The sequence below is a fragment of the Primulina eburnea genome, chromosome 4 (assembly GCF_022965805.1).
Source record: "Primulina eburnea isolate SZY01 chromosome 4, ASM2296580v1, whole genome shotgun sequence".
Lineage (NCBI taxonomy): Eukaryota > Viridiplantae > Streptophyta > Magnoliopsida > Lamiales > Gesneriaceae > Primulina > Primulina eburnea.
The window spans coordinates 11,036,610-11,056,663 of record NC_133104.1 but is presented as its reverse complement, the minus strand read 5'-3'; the positions used below and the strand labels follow the sequence as shown (position 1 = coordinate 11,056,663).

Below are 20,054 nucleotides of genomic sequence, written 5' to 3'. Positions count from 1 at the left end.
TAAAATTTGGAAAATATATTCAAGTAGTTGAATTTATGGAAAATTGAAAATTAAAATATTAAACTCAAAGGTTGAGTTTATGAAATATTAAATTAAATGTAATTAGAGTATATATAATGGGTTTGTATGAGTACAAGTTCAACATGCTAGATGAACCGTGATTTTTCTAAGATTGTGTTATAGGGATGTGGTTGGATTTCAAGAGTACGGCAGTTGGTGTTCAATAATTTTTTTGGAATTTTTCACAATTTCTTGTATTTTCTTTAAATTTCCAAAGGTTGAGATTTATCATGGCAGTTGATCTGCAATGATAAGACCATCCCATGAGTTATCTTTTTTTTTTTTTTTCCAATTGAGTAGGTTTCTTATGAGATGGTCTCACAAATCTTTATCTGTGAGACGGGTCAACCCTATCGATATTCAGAATAAAAAATAATAATTTTATCATAAAAATTAATATTTTTTTCATGAATAACTCAATAAGAGATCTAGTCTCACAAAATACGACCTATGAGACCGTCTCACACAATTTTTTTCTTTCTAATTTATAAGTGCTAGATTAATCTAGCCTCCTATTTAAAGTTAAAATATAAACAAAAACAAAAAGTCCAATGTTTTTTCACACACAAACAAAAAGTTCACCACTTCATCACACGCCAAAATATCCATGCGCGACAACCTCGACCATTAAACATATTGAAGATGCCCTAACGAACATCGATGAACATTTGTTGGTCTCACGTGCGGAATTTGAGATAATAAAAGCCGAAAATAAAGAATAAACTGGACACCGAGATTTACGTGGAAAACCCCTAAAAATAATTAGGGTAAAAACCACGGACAAGATGAAAAGAATTTCCACTATAATATTTTGTGGTGTACAACTCACTCACTGTGTTTCCAAAGAGAACACACACTCTCTTAATACAGGAGAACAAACACCTCACAAATATTATAGAACTAAGCACTCAAATGCTTATAAGATGAGAGAAAACTCGAAGAAGGGATGATTTCAGAATGAAGGAGAACCGTGTGAACACGCATTAAAAACGCGTAAAACAATTCCGTTTCAAATTTTCCTTCGCATTTGAGCAGCCCACGTTTATTATTTTTTTTATAAACATTTCTTGGCCCCATCTCATTAAAACTCTTGTCTCTTTGTCGACATTTCTCCCACTTGGAGATTTGATTGAGAATCAAACACATCTCCACACATCCTTTCAATCTTGCCATTCCATGCTACTTACGTTTCTGCTAGACCACTTGAGGATCTACACCACTTAAACTTATCAGTGTTCACTGGCTTGGTCAGAAAATCAGCTATGTTATCCTTTGTATGGATCTTCTGCATATCCACACTTCCTTCCTCTACTACTTCCCGCACAAAGTGAAATTGGACTCTAATGTGTTTCGTCCTGGAATGAAAAGCTGGATTCCTTGCGATGTGCAAGGCACTCTGACTGTCACAAAACAAAGGAACATTCTCTTGTTTGTGCCCGATCTCCTCCAACAACCTTTTAATCCATATTGCCTCCTTGCAAGCCTGAGTAGCTGCCATGTATTCTGCCTCTGTTGTAGATAACGCCACAACTGTCTGCAGTTTTGAAACCCAGCTTACTGCTCCTCCTGCAAGTGTAAACACATAACCAGTAGTAGATTTCCTCTTATCAGGATCACCTGCATAATCTGAATCGACATAGCCCCTGAGTGTAAAATCCGATCCTCCATAACATAATGCAGCATTCAAGGTACCCTTAATGTATCTAAGGATCCTCTTAACAGTGCTCCAATGCTCTCGTCCAGGATTCGCCATATACCGACTAACTGCTCCCACTGCTTGAGCAATGTCCAGTCTTGTACATATCATGGCGAACATCAAACTTCCCACTGCTGATGCATATGGTACTCGAGACATCTCCATCCTCTCTGCTTCACTGCTAGGACACATCTTGGAGGATAACTTGAAGTTAACAGGAAGAGGGGTCGATATTGGCTTACTGTCTAGCATGTTGAAGCGTTGCAAGACTTTCTTCAAATAATTTTTCTGGGAAAGCCAAATCTTTCTGTTACTTCTATCTCGGTGAACTTGCATCCCTAGAATCTTGTTTGCTGGTCCCAAGTCCTTCATATCAAATTCCCTAGCCAACTGTGCCTTCAATCCTTGGACCTGATCTTTGTTGGGGCCTGCTACCAACATGTCGTCCACATACAACAGCAAAATGATATAATCATCACCAGACCTCTTGAAATACGTACAAGGGTCTGCACTCAGTCTGTTGTATCTAAGGCTCATGATATAGGAATCAAATCTCTTGTACCAACACCTCGGCGCCTGTTTGAGACCGTACAGAGATTTCTTCAACCTGCAAACCAAGTTCTCTTTGGTTTTTTCCGCAAAACCTTCTGGCTGGAGCATATGGATTTCTTCTTCAAGATCTCCATGAAGAAATGCCGTTTTTACATCTAGTTGTTCTAGATGTAGGTCAAACACCGCACACAATGCCAGCACCACTCTGACTGTTGTAAGCCGAACCACAGGAGAAAATATCTCATTGAAGTCAATGCCTTCTTTCTGAGCATACCCTTTTACCACCAATCTAGCACGATACCGCTCCACTTGGTTATTGCCATCACGTTTGATCTTATAGACCCATCTGTTTCCAATGGCTTTCCTTCCTCGTGCTAGTGTAACAAGATCCCAAGTTTTATTCCTGTCTAAAGCCTCCAACTCTTCTTGCATTGCTATCATCCATAAGGATACATCCGAGCTTTGAGTAGTCTCGTGGAAACTCGATGGATCACCATCCTCTGATAATAGACAATATGCAATGTTGCTTTCAGTGACATAATCTGAAAGCCAACCTGGTGGTCTTCTGTCTCGAGTTGACTGCCTCACATTGGAAACCTCAGACTCAAGATGTTCTTGTTCTTCGTGCTCTGGTACTGCTTCAAAAGAAACTTGACTTTCGTCCGTCTTATTTTCCACCTGAAAAATAGTAGTTTCTGAATTCGGTGTGCCTTTGTCTCCCTTTACTTTATCTTCCTCGAAGATAACATCCCTGCTGATGGCAAGCTTGTGAACAGTAGGATCCCACAAGCGAAACCCCTTTACTCCATCAGCATATCCCAAGAAGATACATTTTCTGAATTTCGAATCCAACTTTGATCTTTCTTGATCATTGTACAAAACGTACACCGGACTTCCAAATGTATGCAAATGAGAATAATCTGTCGGCTTCCCGATCCACATCTCCATCGGAGTCTTCAGATCAATCGCCACTGAAGGAGAACGATTGATAATATAACAAGCGGTTTTGACTGCTTCAGCCCAAAATGACTTTTCCAGACCTGCAGTCCTCAACATAGCTCTTGTTCTGTCCAACAAGGTCCTGTTCATCCGCTCTGCCACTCCATTCTGTTGGGGTGTGTAAGCCGTCGTGAATTGTCTTTTGATGCCCTCATGTTGACAAAATGCATCAAACTCGTCACTGGTATATTCTCCTCCATTGTCAGTCCTCAGACACTTGATTTTCTTTTCAGAATCAAGTTCAACCCGCGCTTTGAAATCTTTGAAGACCTGGAAAACCTCTGATTTCTTCTTGATTGGATACACCCAACATCTCCTAGAGAAATCATCAATGAACGAGACAAAGTATCTCGCTCCTCCTAGGGATACAACCGGTGCTTGCCAAACATCCGAATGAATCAGCTCCAATATAATTTTGCTCCTGGCAGTAGAAGTGCCAAACTTTAATCTGTGTTGTTTACTGGTAACACAATGCTCACAAAAGGGTAGTGACACTTTTGTAAGTCCCGGCAGCAGCTTCCGTTCTGAGAGAATTTTCAACCCTCGTTCTGACATATGCCCGAGCTTTCTATGCCATAACACCGTTAATTCTTCTCTTGAACCAATTGATGCAACAGCTAGTTCTGCCTCTTTGTGTGTTTCTCCCAAAAGAACATACAGATTTGCAGCAACTTTTTCCGCCTTCATAACCACAAGCGCGCCTTTCACTATTTTCATGATCCCGTTCTCGATCCGAGTTTTGCACCCGATGTCATCCAATTGCCCCAAGGACAAAAGATTTTTCGTCAGTCCTTTCACATGTCGTACCTCCTGTATGGTGCGAATGGTGCCATCAAACATTTTAATTTTTATAGTACCGATCCCAGCGATTTCCAAGGCATGATCATTTCCCATGAATACAGATCCTCCTGAGATTGGTTCATAATGATCAAACCATTCTCTCCGAGATGTCATATGCCACGTCGCTCCTGAATCCATTATCCATGTGTCACAAAATTTGTGCCTGCCTTCCGCAACTGTTGCTGCTTCGCTGAATAATATTTCACCACTGCCTGAAGTACTGGCCACATTTCCTTGAGAACTTTTATCGATACTCGTACACTCTCTCTTGAAGTGCCCTTTACCGCCACATTTAAAGCAGTAAATATTTTTCTTCTTACTTCTCGACTCTGATCTACCTCGCCTTTGGCTCCCAATGGAGTCACGGTCCATAAATCTTCCTCTTATCATCGGCAAAGCCTCTGCCTGCTTTGAAGTTACCAACCTGTCTTCCTTATTCTTGCGTCGGCTTTCTTTTCCGAGAACCGCAGTTAAGACATCGTCGAATCTTAGAAAGCCCATAAGAATATTGTTGGTAATATTGATGATAAGTTGATCATATGAATCTGGTAGACTTTGAAGTAGAAGCTCCGCACGTTCATTTTCCCCTATTTTATGCCCCATGGAAGTGAGTTGGGCAAATAGAGTATTTAGTGTATTGATATGGTCGGTCATCGATGAGGATTCCGCCATCCGAAGAGTATAAAGCCTTCTCTTTAGGAAAATCATGTTGTGTAGCGACTTGACCTCGTACATCTTTGTCAGAGTATCCCAGATAACTTTGGCTGTTTTTATCTCAGAGATACTTGACAAAACTTCGTCAGCTATAGCCAAGTGTAAATTGGCAACAGCATTGTCATTCATCTCATTCCATTTTCCATCATCCGCAATCTCCACCTGTCTATCTCCAATAGCCGCCAAGCAATTTTCCTTTCTTAAAACTGCTTGTATCTTTATTTTCCATAACATAAAATTGCTTCCGTTGAACTTTGCTATCTCTTACCTTCCCGCCATTATGTCTACAACAATTTTAGTAGACTGGACAAAATAATCCCGCCTTAAATAAAAAATCTCGAAAAATCTTTTCTGATGTGGAAGATCAGTCTAGGCTGCAACCACAGATCATACTAAGAATTTTAAGAAATTTTAAACCAAGGCTCTGATACCACTTGTTGGTCCCACGTGCGGAATTTGAGATAATAAAAGCCGAAAATAAAGAATAAACTGGACACCGAGATTTACGTGGAAAACCCCTAAAAATAATTAGGGTAAAAACCACGGACAAGATGAAAAGAATTTCCACTATAATATTTTGTGGTGTACAACTCACTCACTGTGTTTCCAAAGAGAACACACACTCTCTTAATACAGGAGAACAAACACCTCACAAATATTATAGAACTAAACACTCAAATGCATATAAGATGAGAGAAAACTCGAAGAAGAGATGATTTCAGAATGAAGGGGGGAGCTCTATTTATAGAGCCCCTGACCGTGTGAACACGCGTTAAAAACGCGTAAAACAATTCCGTTTCAAATTTTCCTTCGCATTTGAGCAGCCCACGCTTTATTATTTTTTTTATAAACATTTCTTGGCCCCATCTCATTAAAACTCTTGTCTCTTTGTCGACAACATTTTCCTCAAGAAATTGCATTTGCTACTCGGAGGAAAAAACAATTTGATGAAAACATTGATCAACACTTTCCTCGAGAAATTGCATTTGGTGCTCCCAAAAAAAAAAAAAAAAAAAAAAAACACTTAGAGCATGTTCAAGGGGCGATGAGAGTGTGCTTCATCATCCCCCTTCATTATCGGCCTTCGATGGTCGAGGTTGCACACGAAAATGTTTTTGAGTACGATGAATGGAGTGAGCCCCGTGCAGAGACTAATCTGACATTCATTATCGGCCTTTTATTTTTTTATAAAGTGAGATTAAATGGACTTAGAGATTAATCTGACATTTATTAAGTGGAAAAATAAATATATATATATAGGAACGGCTGGGATGATTTGGCCACTGCTTTGCAACGACCAGATGAATTTCAAACTTTAATATTAAAATTAAAATTTAAAAAAAAAACCTTTTAAACAAACCTAACAAAATCGAAAATTTTCAAATAAAAAAATCTGAAAATCACCAACAGACACATTTTTTAAAGTCAAACGTGCTCATACAAATTAATCTTATTATAATATAAAAAATCACAGTTTCTTCCATTTTCACTTCCAAAAAAAAAAAAATCAATTCAAACACGAAAATGGATCTATGGAACAATGAGATCTCAATACTCCTTAACAAGACTCTGCTCTTCTCAATCATCAATTGGTCATTCCAAATCTCAATTCAACTACAAGAAACTATGAAACTTTATGTTCCGTCAAACTCAATTTTCTCAAAAACCATTTAAGTTCATCCTCCAACTTTTGAAAAGAGATTTTCTAAAACAAGAAGAAAAAGGAAGTTCGTTGCTCAAGCTAACGCTGGAGTGAACATCCCAAAGAAACATTGGACGAATACCGAAAGATAAATGTCTAACAAAAATATGATGCAATGCTTCCACCAATTCAACAATTAATAATGATCAAAGAAATTTTAGTTTCTTGGGATTGGTTTGGAAAGAATATAATCATTAGTTTACCAATGTCAAATAGGTGGAAAGTATATACACATGACAACATACATCAACAAATTCTATGTAAAAGATTCTGCCAATAATTTATTTACTTTTCTTTTATTTTGATTCTCTTAGTATGCCTAAGTATTAAAATTTTAGTTGTGTAATTTTAGTTTTTTAACTATGTGCAATTTTATTTTTTGTAATATAATTTTATTGAATAGAATAAAAAAATTCATATTTCAATATCATTAACTACTGCAGAAACACTAAAATTACAACACTGACATTAAGCATAACCAACTTCATATCTCCAACTTCATATACATCAAACATGCTCTTAAAACTGTGTTCTCAGATATGGATAACCATGATAAATACCAAGGGTATATAACTGCAAAGTCAAATTAGAAGTAGAATATAATCTTCTACAAACAGAAGAAAATCGAAGTGTATTTTCATCGACTGTCCTCGGCTATATCGAATTCTTCACGTTATCAAATTTCTTCACGCACGATTTTGGGTATGCCAACTAAGATCGTGTATCATATGATTCTCTCCAGCCACAAAGTATGACATTTTAAGACTTGAGATTAAGATGTATTCAAGGTTCTTCCCAATTATAAAATTGTCACCAGCCTAAAACAAATTAGAAAAATAATAATAATAAACTACTTAAAATCATCTACTAATCAAAATTATTCCCAAAATTAAGGTAAATGTCAACTAATTAGTGGCCAGGGCCAATAAAAATTTTTAGTTCCGCTAGGAAACTATCCTAGAGATTTCAAATGGAGTCAATTACCTACCACCTTCAAGAAAATCCCTCAAGCAGTAGCAGAAACTGGACACACCAAGTCTTTTGCACTGCCATTGGTCATACCACCAACTCGGTTCGTGCGGCCTTCATTGCTATTCATGTTCTCAGGTCTCTGATATCCATCACGATTTGAAGATCCTCCTCGATAATTACTCCTGTTGAAATACTCGTTTCTGCCATTAAATTCAACCCTGCTGTAACCCCTGCCACCACCATAATTACCACGCCCTCTACCCCCCTCGTTTCTAAAACCAGAACCCCTTTCGGATTGAAATCTTCCACTGCTATTCCCTATTACACCAAACAATAAAATATATAACGTATGAAAGAAGATATCCATGCATAACATCCAAAACTGTAAGATTTGACGTGTTCAAAACAAAATAAGCTCAACAAATTCAACGATACTGGCATGAAGTGAAAGATCATCTCATTTGAGTATATAAGATATAGACAGTACACGGAATTTCTTGTGTAGCTCTATTATGCCAATTTCCATAGATAAAAGCACATTTAGAAGTTAGACCATAATTTCATGGTATCTAACAGAGACACAAGAGTCCACTAACCTCGTGAATTTGTTGTGGACCTCTTCTCCTCAACAAAGGCTTGGCGTCCACCAATTAATACTGGAGAAGCCTGAATCATCAAGATGAGATGAAAAATAGAGAGCTGAGAGCATTAGGGGAATACCATGATAAGAATCCAATTCTATGGCAATATTACAGTAAAATTGATACAATACTAGGCAGCTATGACAAAACGACTAAAAACTCATCATGGGCATTGATAATTCTAGAGGCAACAATCAACATGTTGAAATTTGTTAACAGCAAATCAGCAAGACATCATGTTACTTGGAGCTTCTAGGGTTCTAGCCTTTATCTACTACGAATTTCTGGATAACCATGATGATGATAATTTGGTAGTTGTTACATCATACAGTTATCATCACCCTGAATGAAAGATGCAATAACAAATCTAACAATGAGAGCAAAACATAAAGAAAGTACAAAAAGTCTCAAACAGCTTAGCATAAATCAGACATCTAAATTCTAAGCATTTTAGTATGTGGAGGGAATGATTTAATACCACGTGCCAGTCAAGCATCTATATAAAATGTGCACTCGCAACGCCCAAGGCATATAATGCCGCTCATGGCTACAATGCACTTCTATCAAGGTTACAACACTCTTTAAATGCCCATTGTGCAGTCATTTGAAACCATTCAGCCAATGACAACAGAAAGCAGTTAACACAGTAGATTCCTAAATCTTTGGTTCCAACTATTGTAATTACCTATGCTTTCAATTCCACGAATCAACGCAATGTCACAAAATACAAAAGTGTTATCAGAACAAAAATATGCAAAAGTGAGACTTATGATTAATTGAAATAGGTTACAGAAGCCCATTCTCAACACACCAACAATATTTGTTTATTTAAGAGAGACAAGGTGGTCAGTTACGCCTCAATAACAGAAACATTACTGACATTCACCATTTCATTCCCTAAATCAATCAGATAAACTAAAAAGTAAAACAATCAATTTCTAACATAGTTGTCAAAGGCGCTAGGCGGAGCTTCAGCGCCTTAGCTGACAACCAGGCGACGTGCATGGCTGGGCGAGCGCCTTTAGCGCCTTGAAACCGCCTTTCTCCAGGCGATGGGCGTTCCAGGCGAATCGCCTCTTTGCAGCAGCCTATGCGCATCGCATAAGCAGGCTTCTCCTTTATTTTTTAATGACCCAAAGCCCAACTAAATAAGCCCATAACTAATTTCAGCCCATAAGTAATTTATTTTAAAAAATAGCCTAGTTTTGCATGTCGATACGTATTCTATTATCAACCCCTGCCGATTGAAGCTTCTGCGCACCATGCTCTGTCTGCCGATTGAAGCTTCTTGGACCTGTTATTCTCTGCCGATTGAAGGCTCCTGGACCAGTTATTCTCTGCGCAGGCTTCTGTTTCAAGTAACTTGGAGTTGTTCTTGTCTGCCGCAGATATCTAATTATGGCTTCTCATCCTCAATCAGAAAACACACAACCAGATGGGGATTATCAGAGAGACCCCGGTTGGAAGCTTTGTTATTTGAAAAATCCAAATGATACTAATAGTGTGACGTGTAGGTTTTGTGGCTTCACGTCCAATGGAGGAATTTTTCGAGCCAAACAACATATTGCTGGGAATTCAAAAAATGTCAGAAAATGCAAAGAGTGTCCTCAAAGTGTCCTTGATGAGTTGTTGAATTATATGAATGAAAAGAAGAAGCAAACATTGAGAGCTTGCGGTGGAATGAAGCAAGATTTTTGCTTTCTTGATATCGATGAAGATGAAGACGATGAAGAAGATGTATAACCAAGCAAAAAGAGAAGTTTGACTTCCATACACAAGACTGGAAATGGAAGTGGAAGTGGAAGTGGAAGTGGCAGTGTTAAAGGGCCGTCTGGGACGATGGATCTCTTTATCACGAAGAAGAAAACCAAAGGGGGGAAATTGAGGCAAACAAACATAAACAATGCTTGTGATAAAGAGCTTAGAGATCGAACAGTTCAAAAGATAGCTCGTTTCATGTATCAAGTTGCGATTTCTTTCAATGCTGCTCATTTAGATAGCTTCAAGGAAATGATTGAAACCATATGTCAGTACGGGCCGAATTTGAAACCACCAAGTTATCATGAATTGAGGGTACCACTTTTACAGAAAGAAATTGCCTACACAAATGAGTTGTTGAAAGGAAACAGAGATGAATTTGAGAAATATGGTTGCTCAATTATGTCTGATGGGTGGACTGATAGGAAGCATAGAACATTGATCAACTTTTTGGTTAATTCACCCAAAGGAACAATGTTCTTGGAATCTGTGGATGCATCCGCCCATGTCAAGACTGGAACCCTGTTATATGAGTTGCTTGATAGATTTGTAGAGCGTGTGGGAGAGAAAAATGTCGTGCAAGTGATTACAGACAATGGCAGCAATTATGTTTTAGCTGTTAAGTGAAGTATTGAAATTCTATTTCCTTGGATATTATATTACATATAACATAATTTGATTCTTTTTTGTTTTGTACTCTTTTTTTTGTAGTAAACTTCTACAAGCAAAAAGACAGAATTTGTTTTGGACTCCATGTGCTGCTCATTGCATTGATTTGATGCTAGAGGATATTGGCAAAATTGAGGTGGTTCGGAAGACTATTTCTAGAGCAATTGCTCTTGTTGGTTACATTTACAATCATGGAGGTGTTTTGCACATGATGATAGAATTTACTGGAAACAAAGAGCTGGCAAGACATGGAGTCACCCGTTTTGCTACTACATTTCTCACTTTGCAAAGCCTCCACAAACGACAAAAGGCTTTGAAGAGAATGTTCATATCAACACAGTGGATAGAAAGTAAATGGTCAAATGATATAATGGGTAAGAACGCAAATGATACTGTTTTCAAGCCTTCATTTTGGAATAATGTGACATACACCCTTAAAGTGATGTGTCCTCTAGTGATGGTTCTTCGCATTGCCGACAATGAAACAAGGCCAGCGATGGGTTATATCTATGAAGCTATGGACAGAGCAAAAGAAACAATTCTCAAGTCCTTTGATAACAACAGAGAGAAATGTAAAAAAGTGTTAGAATTTATTGATGCTAGATGGGATAATCAGCTTCATCATCCTTTGCACGCGGCAGGATACTACTTAAACCCATATTTTTACTATCACAATCCGAATGTTGAGACGGATGCAGAAGTCACAAATGGGTTGTTTGCATGCATACAAAGATTGATTCCAAGCCATGACGTGAGGGATAAGATTATTATGGAGGAGTTGCCGGTATATAAGAACTCGGAGTCATTGTTCGGCAACGAATTTGCCATTAGAGCAAGGAATAATAAAGACCAACCAATGGCGCCTGGTATGTGTTTTTTTTTTCAAGAAGTTAAATAGTTAAATACTTAAATATCAAATGAAAATGATGAGATACATTTTTTTTCAGCAGATTGGTGGAAAACGTTTGGCAATGGTACTCCAAATTTGAAAGAATTTGCTATCAAAGTTCTTAGCCTCACATGTAGTGCTTCGGGTTGTGAAAGGAATTGGAGCATATTTGAGCATGTGAGTAAATACTATTACGGTATTACATGACTTCTTTCACTTTTCTTTTCAATTTATAGTTTATGATGGTTTCGTGTCACAGATACATTCAAAGAAAAGGAATAGACTCGATCACAAGAAACTAAGAGATTTGGTATATGTGAAGTACAATCAAGCACTCAAGGCTCGTGCGGCTAAGAAGGATAAAAGAGATCCTATAGTTTTGAGGAATATTGATGATTGTAATAATGAGTGGTTGATTGGAATGATGGAAGCTGGAGAGGAACCTGTTTTTGATGATGATGATGATACTTTGACATGGAACGTTGTAGCAGAGGCTGCTGGAGTAGAAGAAGAAACCAGACATACTAGACAACAACGGACCTCGGACCCTATTTATAGGGGAGCTTCAACTTCTAGAGGCAAAGGTAGGGGAGGACGAAGAGGTCGGATGACAAGCCAAACTACTCATGCTCTACAATCACCAATGGATGTAAATGAAGAATCTACTGGCGAGGGAGAGTTTGATGATGACGTGTTGAAAGATGATTATTCAGACATTGATGAAAATGTGGAGGATGGTGATGTGGATGAAATGATTGAATTAGAAAGTGATTGATCTGAGTCTACGTTGTTTTGGAAAAATTAAATTGTCTAGCATAAGAATTAAGATTTGAATGTGTTGATTTATCAACAATATTGAGATATTTTTGTTTTTTGTTACTTGAAACTTTATATATTTAGGTTTTCATATAGTTCATTATTATTAATAGTTGATTTTTAGTAGAACATAAATATATAATACATTCTCTCTATATTATCGTCCCGTGGCTAGGCGATCGCCTTTTGTCGCCTAGGCGTTCGAGCGCTAGGCAGTGGCTCGTCGCCTTGACGTCGCCTAGCGCCTTGACAACTATGATTTCTAATGTTACAAAATAATCTCCATCCAAAAATAGAATGCCACACACCTCAAGAGCTTGCTGTACTGAACTTGCTTCCTCAAATTCCACAAAGCCAAAACAAAACCCCTGTTGCTGCAGCAAGAATATAAGAATAGATTTCATTGTTCATCAGTAACAGAAGTCCAAGGACAGAAAGAATCAATGTTTCTATATATCTATTAAGTAAGATAACAACCTCTGTGAGATTTAAGCTTACCCTGAGACTTCTAACTTGAATGCCATCGCTCCTTATGGTCCCAAACTTCTTGAATACTTCCTCGAGCATGCCAACATTGGCACTCATAGGAAGCCCCTTTACATAAATTGAGTATCCATCAGCTGCACAATTAGAAAAATCACAAATGATGAGACATACCAATAAAAGTAACTCGATTTCAACAAAAAACAAGTGTCTTCTGACTGAAATAACAATATAAGATAGACAATAGCTGTTTGCAATATCATGCCTTCACTCTCCGGGTTTTTCCCATTATCAACAGCCTCTGAACTAGAAACTGATCCATCAGTGGCAATGGTAGAAGAGGGTTTCAATTGATCCATATTTTTAGGTGGAGCTTTTGTAGCAGATTGAGGGGGTGAGAAAGCTGCAGCACTTTTTTTAAGATGCATCACCTGAAATAGTACATGAAAGGTTTTGGTTTAGACAGTTAAATGGACGGAAAGAAAGCTCCCATTAACCATACTAGTCCAAAGTGTGTTAGCTTCATAGTTGTCAAGGGCGCAAGGCGCACCGAGGCGCACAAGGGCTCTGGAGCCCGAGGCGCAAGGCGCAAGGCGAGGCGTGTGCCTTACCGAAGCGAGGCGCACATTTTTAATTTTTTTTAAATATATTTAGCTTATAATAATATATTAAAATATGAAATAATTAAGTCACAATGTCACACAAAACAACAAATAACTAATAAGTTCATAACAATAAATAACACAATTAAAATTCTTCAATCATATTGAGAAGTTACGTTTGGGCTTTTACATTTTAAGTTACTATTAAAAAAAATTGAGAAGTTGCATTTTGAAAATGCAACTTCTCTATTACTGAATTTGTTTTTCAAAAAAAGCAACTCAGGCGCGCCCGAGAGCCTTTCCAAGGCGAGCCCAGGCGCGCGCCTGGGCGAGCCTTTGTGAATCGTTCGCCCACGCCTGGTGGGGCGAGAGGCGCTCGCCTTTGACAACTATGGTTAGCTTTTGTGCCACTTACGATAGAAGCATAAGACTTTTTCGGCGCTTCTTCGATTTTGGCGCTAGGTTCAACCACCATCCGTGAATCATCCGGTACTTCATCAACCACCACAGCAACAGGGGCTTCTTTTTCAACAGTTTTCACATGTCCATTATCCGTGGGGTTGTGAACTTCTTCAGAAATAACTTCCTCCACAGGTGAATTGCTCTGCTCAGAAACATGATGCTCGAGGACAGGGACAAACACTTCCAGCCAAAGAGAAACGAAAACATCAGGTTGCAAACCATGTCAATAACATACAGGAAACCAAACACTAAAGTATGTTACTTGGATCAGGAGTAACGAGCATAACATCTTTGACCAGAGGGACATCGTTCATATAGCGGAACATGTCGTTTAAAACAAAGTATCCCACATCTTGTGGAGCAAGGAAGAAAGATTGAGCAAAATTACGAACTGAATGGTCTTTCCCTGCTAGACATCCTGTCACGAGAACGTGAAATCCACCATTATAGGACTCTTGTGCATCCACAGACTGAATCTGAGCTCTGGAGTTCTCATAGTTAAGTGACACAATCTTCTCATTGATGGCCTGCATACCAAACCAAACACAAAACGGGTGATTAAGAGAAACAATTTTAAGTTGAAAAACTCAACCAGCATTAAGCGTCTTTCTAGATAGCTTATAGTACCCAATCTTCAAAATATCAATACATCAACACAGGGGCTTTTACAACATTCAAACAAAATATTGATTTTTTTTCATATATCTAGTCATAATTAGCCGATCCATCAACACAACAATATTTCTGAACTCAATTCACTGTAAATATGGGAAAATACAATAATGATTTATAAGGCTTTACAAAAAAAAAAAGAAAGATCAAAAGATTACTTGCATAGTGGTAGTTATACTCAAGGATCCATCAGTCTCAGGACGACCAAGCTTACTGATATCCTGATAAAAGCGATGAACCAGCTGTGGAGACTGATGCAGTATGTGATAATACTGCTGCACGAATGCGTTAGCGACCTACCATCCCAACAGAGATCAGCCAAATTAGAGAACCAAACATTCAAAATGACAAAAAAAACAAACAAGAGATAAAGTAAATAAGAACAAAAGCATATAATAAGAGCTCTTACAACTTGAGCAGAGACAGGGGCCGCCGCAGGCATTGTCGTGGCTTCCGCCGCCATCGTTAACAAATGATTCACTTCGGAAAAAAAAAAAAACTAGCTGATTCACACGAGCCATATTATCAAAGATCATTTCGGATCACATCATATGATGATATAAATGAACATAATCTTTTAATACCTGGATTTGAATAGGCAACGATTGAATCGTAAGATGGCAGGAAAGACCGAAACTCGTGCGTAAAATTCTCTAAATTCTTCACGATTTCAAAATTTTCAGTAAGCTTCGGCCGAAGGATCTAGGGTTTAAGGGTGGAAGCGGGGAAGCTAGGCAGCGAATTTGGACTGGTTTAATGGTTTATTTTTAAAAAAAAAAATGGTTTGCTTATTTATATTGGACTCGTGGCAATGTCAGTTCAACTAGGATTGTTATTAATTGAAGAGAGAATATACATTTGGAATTGATTAATGATTAATTATTTTATGGCATTATTTTATGGGAGACTTGTTTTTAAATTTCTATCGGTATAGTTGTATTTATGTTCGGTTTTTGTTAAATTTAAATTTTTTTCATAGTTGTATTTATGTTCGGTTTTTGCCAAATCTAAAAATTTTCTGTATTCACTAATTCACACAAAAAAGATTGTACTCCCTAGACCAACATATGTTTTTTTTTCAAATGAAAATTCGATACAAAACATTGAAAATTTAGAACTAATAAATGATATTTGAATGCTAAATGTTTTAGATATAGTACAAAAGATAAAATTTTGAGTATAAAATTAGAACAACTATATTATATCAACATTTGTCATACTTGTTATATACTCAAATATCATATATTAGTATCATATCTGAAAGAGTTGATACTGAATATCATATATTAGTACAATATTTTTAATGTTTTGAACCGATTTTTATTCGAAAAAATACATGGATATATCAATATGTTAGAATGAGGTTTCAGAGTTTGACAAATAAAGTATCAAAGTTTGCAAAACTGATCAACTAAACTGAAACCACTCAACTGAAATAATTCGAACTAAAGCTATCTAAACTGAAGTTGTCCGAACTGAAGTCATCCGAACTGAAGATTAATGAGTTAAATAATTGGATGCAATCGAACTAAGCAAAGTTAATTGAATCTGTAAAGCCAACTGAACTATCAATTATGTTAGAATTAAAGGTTTCAGAGTTTGACAAATAGAGCATCGAAGTGTGTAGAAATGATCAGCTCAACTGAAGTAACTCGAACTGAAGCTATCTAAACTGAAATCATCCGAACTGAATATTAATGAGTTAAACAATCAGATGCAATAGAGCTGAACAAGTAAAACTGAATCTGCAAAGTCAACTGAACTATCTGTTAGAACTGAACAGGACGTCCTAAGTCAGTTTAACAGATCAGTCATATAGTCAGTTCCACTGATGAGTCATGAAACTTCAACTACTCGTTTTTCTTTAAAACATAGTAGAAATTTTTTTGTTATCCATCTACTCGGTCAAACATATATATATATAATTTAAAATACTTTGCACAATTTTAAAAAATAAAACCACCAACTATATTTGAAAATACAAAGGAAAATAATTCAAAACATAAAATCATCAATCGTTTACCAAACCTAAACTTAACAAAATTTCAAAATAAACTAATTCTAACATGCTCTCAAAAACCTCTCAAAGGCATCATAACTCATAAAATCTTTAAAAGTAACTTAAATCATTAGCATAAGTCATAAACATAAGTGCGGAAAAACTAGTGGCGGTCCTCGGGTTGTGTGCACCTTCAGTCCAGCTAGTTTAACCATCAAGGCCTCCATTATTATCAAGCTCACATACATCGATCATACTTAGTGAATGTATTGACTCAGCAGATCTTAACCATGATAACAAGTAATACGTATACAATCACATGCAACAGTGAAAATACTGTTACTTAAAATAGCTTTTCATGAACATACATAAACTTAAACATTTTCCCTTTCATCATATTATATCATATTTTCTTTCATCATATCATATCATATTTTCTTTCATCATATACGTATACGTTTTTCTTTTATTGAATTTGGATCGTTAATTGTGACTTTCGTATCAGCTGAAGATCGATGGATCCATCTACGTGTAACCAAATTACTGAGCGGCGGAGACATCAACGACACTCTCACCCATCAACTGAGCTTTGGCCTATCATATCATCATATCGTGTCAATGGAAATATGATCGTCGGACTCCCTTTGGGGTCTTCTTCCGTAAAAAGGCTCTCTCTAGGGTATTTTCCCTCACGAGATCTCCAATCATATCATCGTATTAGTCACAATCTCTTCACCTCCTGCAAAGTTTCATATTTTCATCACTTATAAAAATTCATGCACATATAAATTATTTTTCTTTTAAACCAAGCATGCAACATGTCTTTAAGGATTAACGTTTCATCATAAAATTCCATAAACATTTAAAATAAACATTTTAGCATATACGTCTAACATTTTCAGTGTAAAATGACCGTTTTACCCCCAAATGCATGATTTTTCGTATTTATCCTTAGACCTCGAAAGACGTCCCAAATCATTCCAAACTTAACATATAACCTTAAAACATTCTCATACATATTACTTAGGCTTAGAACTTATCTTTTCGATTGATTCCTCGACTCGTTTTTAAACTTAGACGTACATCTCGGTTTTGACTCTTATTGACTCGTAACTTTCCCAAACTTTACCGCACCAACGCTTAATAACACCTAAATAAACCATATTCAACCCAAATCAAGCCAATCAAGACCCTTTCACAAGCCTAGGAATCTACTTAATTTTTCTGCACTTATATTTCAAAACCGTAGCTTGACTAACTTTACACCCTTCAGCCCTAGCCCTTAACCAACCCAACAAGATCCTAGCTGACCCTCCTAGGACCCTGACCAGACCTTAAGGACCCTACTGGACCGAGCCTAGAAGAACTAGAAGCCCCAGCCCTTCCATCCGTCAACTATGCATGTGCGTGTCTCCCTCAACTTGTACGATCCTCCTTGCCCTTCGAGCCAACCCTCGTGCAGCCATCTTAGGTCCCTCATGTAGCCCTCTTAGGTCTCCTAGTCATGTTCTAGAAGTAGCTAGAAACTGAAACCAACAAGGACTCCTAGACGAAGACCCCTTAGGCACTAGGACTCTTATTTTCGTACAAGCTAGGTACTCTCCATGTCCAGCCCCTGTGCAACTGTGTCTAGCCTCCTAAACACCCTCAAATTCATCATTTTTTATTGCCCTAGCATGGCCGCCCATTTATACACCATTAACAAGAGTTTTGGATAATTAAAACATGAGTTTTTGGCCATGGAACGAAAATAAAATATGTGTATCATGTTTTTCATGCAAGGAAAATTAAATACACATAATATGGTGTGAAATATATTTGAAAGAAAGTTAAGGCGTGCCTTTGCATATATTACTCCCGAAAACAATTTGGCAATGCGAGGAACGTTGGCGGAGAGACGACCCTTGCTGAATTCTCCTTCAAAATTAACGTGACGGCTGGTGTGTGTGTGTAGAGGCTGATGGAAGAGTCCTTGTAAAGTTTAGGGGAAGGGGCGTGTGGTTATGTAGGTTAAGGGAGGATTTTTGGCTTTTAAATATCAATTAGAGCACAAGATGTAAGATGTAGTGCCCTTGCCCCAGCCACTACTGAACAGACTAATAAACATGTAACATTAAACTTAATAACAACAATTAAACAGCGGAAACCAAATACTTAATCATCTTACAAACCAAACGAAAACAAAACAATAACATCAATCTTAAACATTAATACAACCATAACGAAAACATAATTCTGAACGAGAAAACGATAAACCACAGAAAACCTCCACCGGATCACCACCGAAAACCCAACTGCTCTAGCCACTGCCCTGGTCGTCTGAACCGTCCAACCTAAGACCTATCCCGTGGAATGGTGTGCCAAAGATGAAAACAAAGACGTGAGAAACAATCACCCAATACGAAAATGTACGAGTATAAAAACTGATATGATGCATTATGCTTGAATATCAAGGATCAAGTTAAGAATCTCATGCTCATTCTAGAGGCGCCTGAGTGTGTAGTCTCTCATCTGCCCTAGGTATGTTTTGGCTCCGATACTCATCATCAAGATGTGGACCTACAATGTCCAGGTCATCAAAGCCCTAGGGTCCTGTCGGACACTGTAGCCCTCGATGCCCCATCGCCCACAATACAAAATAGGGTTGAGCGGCCCCAACAAACGAGGTAGATATCAGGCTCAACATGATATTTCATGCATAATATGCCAAAGCAGTAAAACATTTATCATGCAACAGATAAATATGCAGCATATAAGTGTGTATACTACGCTTGGATATCTCAGCCAGTACATCACGTACCTCACTAAAAAATCTGACAGAAAGCTCTAAACCTAGACAATATCAACATAATAAAATCACTATCAAACCATATCAAACATGCTACAAGTTCTCCCTAATGATCCTTAAATCACTATTTAAGGCTTTAGGATTATATATGCATCCGTCATCAGCCTGCTGATGACCTCTCGGTCTCTGTTCATCGACCCCTCCTCGAGTCGACACTAGCTCCGAAACATCCCGACACCAAAATGCCCTAAATACTGGCTGGAAAACCTAAGGTATATGGCTAGAATTCTCTCTGAAGAATGCGGTGAAGTAAACAAAAGAATTCAGCTTCCATTCATAGGCTGCATCTAGACTATTTCAGAAAATCCGAATCAGTCTTATCTGCCACGTGTCAGAATCTCATTTGTCTAGTTGGATTTCTTGAGATTATGTAATCTGAAGTAGATCGGGTTATCCATTTTTAAATTCGGTGGATCCCAATAGCTTGATCCCGAATTATCAATTCCTTAATAATACTTAATTAACAACTCATTAATTATCTCTTAATTAATACTTCATTCAAAATAAAGATTCGGGTCATTACATCCTCCCCTCTTTACATAGATTTCGTCCTCAAAATTAGAACTGAAGTACAATACAACTGAATAAAATACAACTCAAAACAAATGTGGATACTTTGAGCGCATATGACTCTCTAACTCCCAAGTCCCTTCTGTAGTACCTCGGCGTTGCCATTGCAC

At 37.6% G+C, this 20,054-nt stretch overlaps 2 protein-coding genes across 6 annotated transcripts; one reads left to right on the top strand and one right to left on the bottom strand.

Moving 5' to 3' along the window:
- Positions 1 to 7,012: 7,012 nt before the first annotated feature.
- On the bottom strand, positions 7,013 to 15,302 carry LOC140830885 (nuclear transport factor 2-like). Of its 5 annotated transcripts, none has more exons than XM_073194431.1 (11): positions 15,112 to 15,302; positions 14,937 to 15,007; positions 14,686 to 14,823; positions 14,118 to 14,382; positions 13,809 to 14,035; positions 13,057 to 13,222; positions 12,807 to 12,928; positions 12,617 to 12,682; positions 8,132 to 8,201; positions 7,548 to 7,853; positions 7,013 to 7,381 (listed from the first exon to the last, which is right to left on the bottom strand). In XM_073194431.1, the coding sequence occupies exons 2-10, from the start codon at positions 14,988 to 14,990 to the stop codon at positions 7,570 to 7,572; spliced, it is 1,392 nt and encodes a 463-aa protein (XP_073050532.1). In that variant the 5' UTR covers positions 14,991 to 15,007; positions 15,112 to 15,302; the 3' UTR covers positions 7,013 to 7,381; positions 7,548 to 7,569. The 5 variants fall into 5 exon arrangements, with proteins under 5 accessions (XP_073050532.1, XP_073050533.1, XP_073050530.1 ...); XM_073194432.1 differs by having other exon boundaries at positions 7,552 to 7,853; XM_073194429.1 differs by lacking the exon at positions 7,013 to 7,381 and having other exon boundaries at positions 7,399 to 7,853; positions 14,937 to 15,030.
- LOC140830886 (uncharacterized) lies at positions 8,208 to 12,605 on the top strand. Its single transcript, XM_073194433.1, has 3 exons — positions 8,208 to 11,469; positions 11,551 to 11,669; positions 11,752 to 12,605. The coding sequence occupies exons 1-3, from the start codon at positions 10,713 to 10,715 to the stop codon at positions 12,265 to 12,267; spliced, it is 1,392 nt and encodes a 463-aa protein (XP_073050534.1). The 5' UTR covers positions 8,208 to 10,712; the 3' UTR covers positions 12,268 to 12,605.
- Positions 15,303 to 20,054: the final 4,752 nt, after the last annotated feature.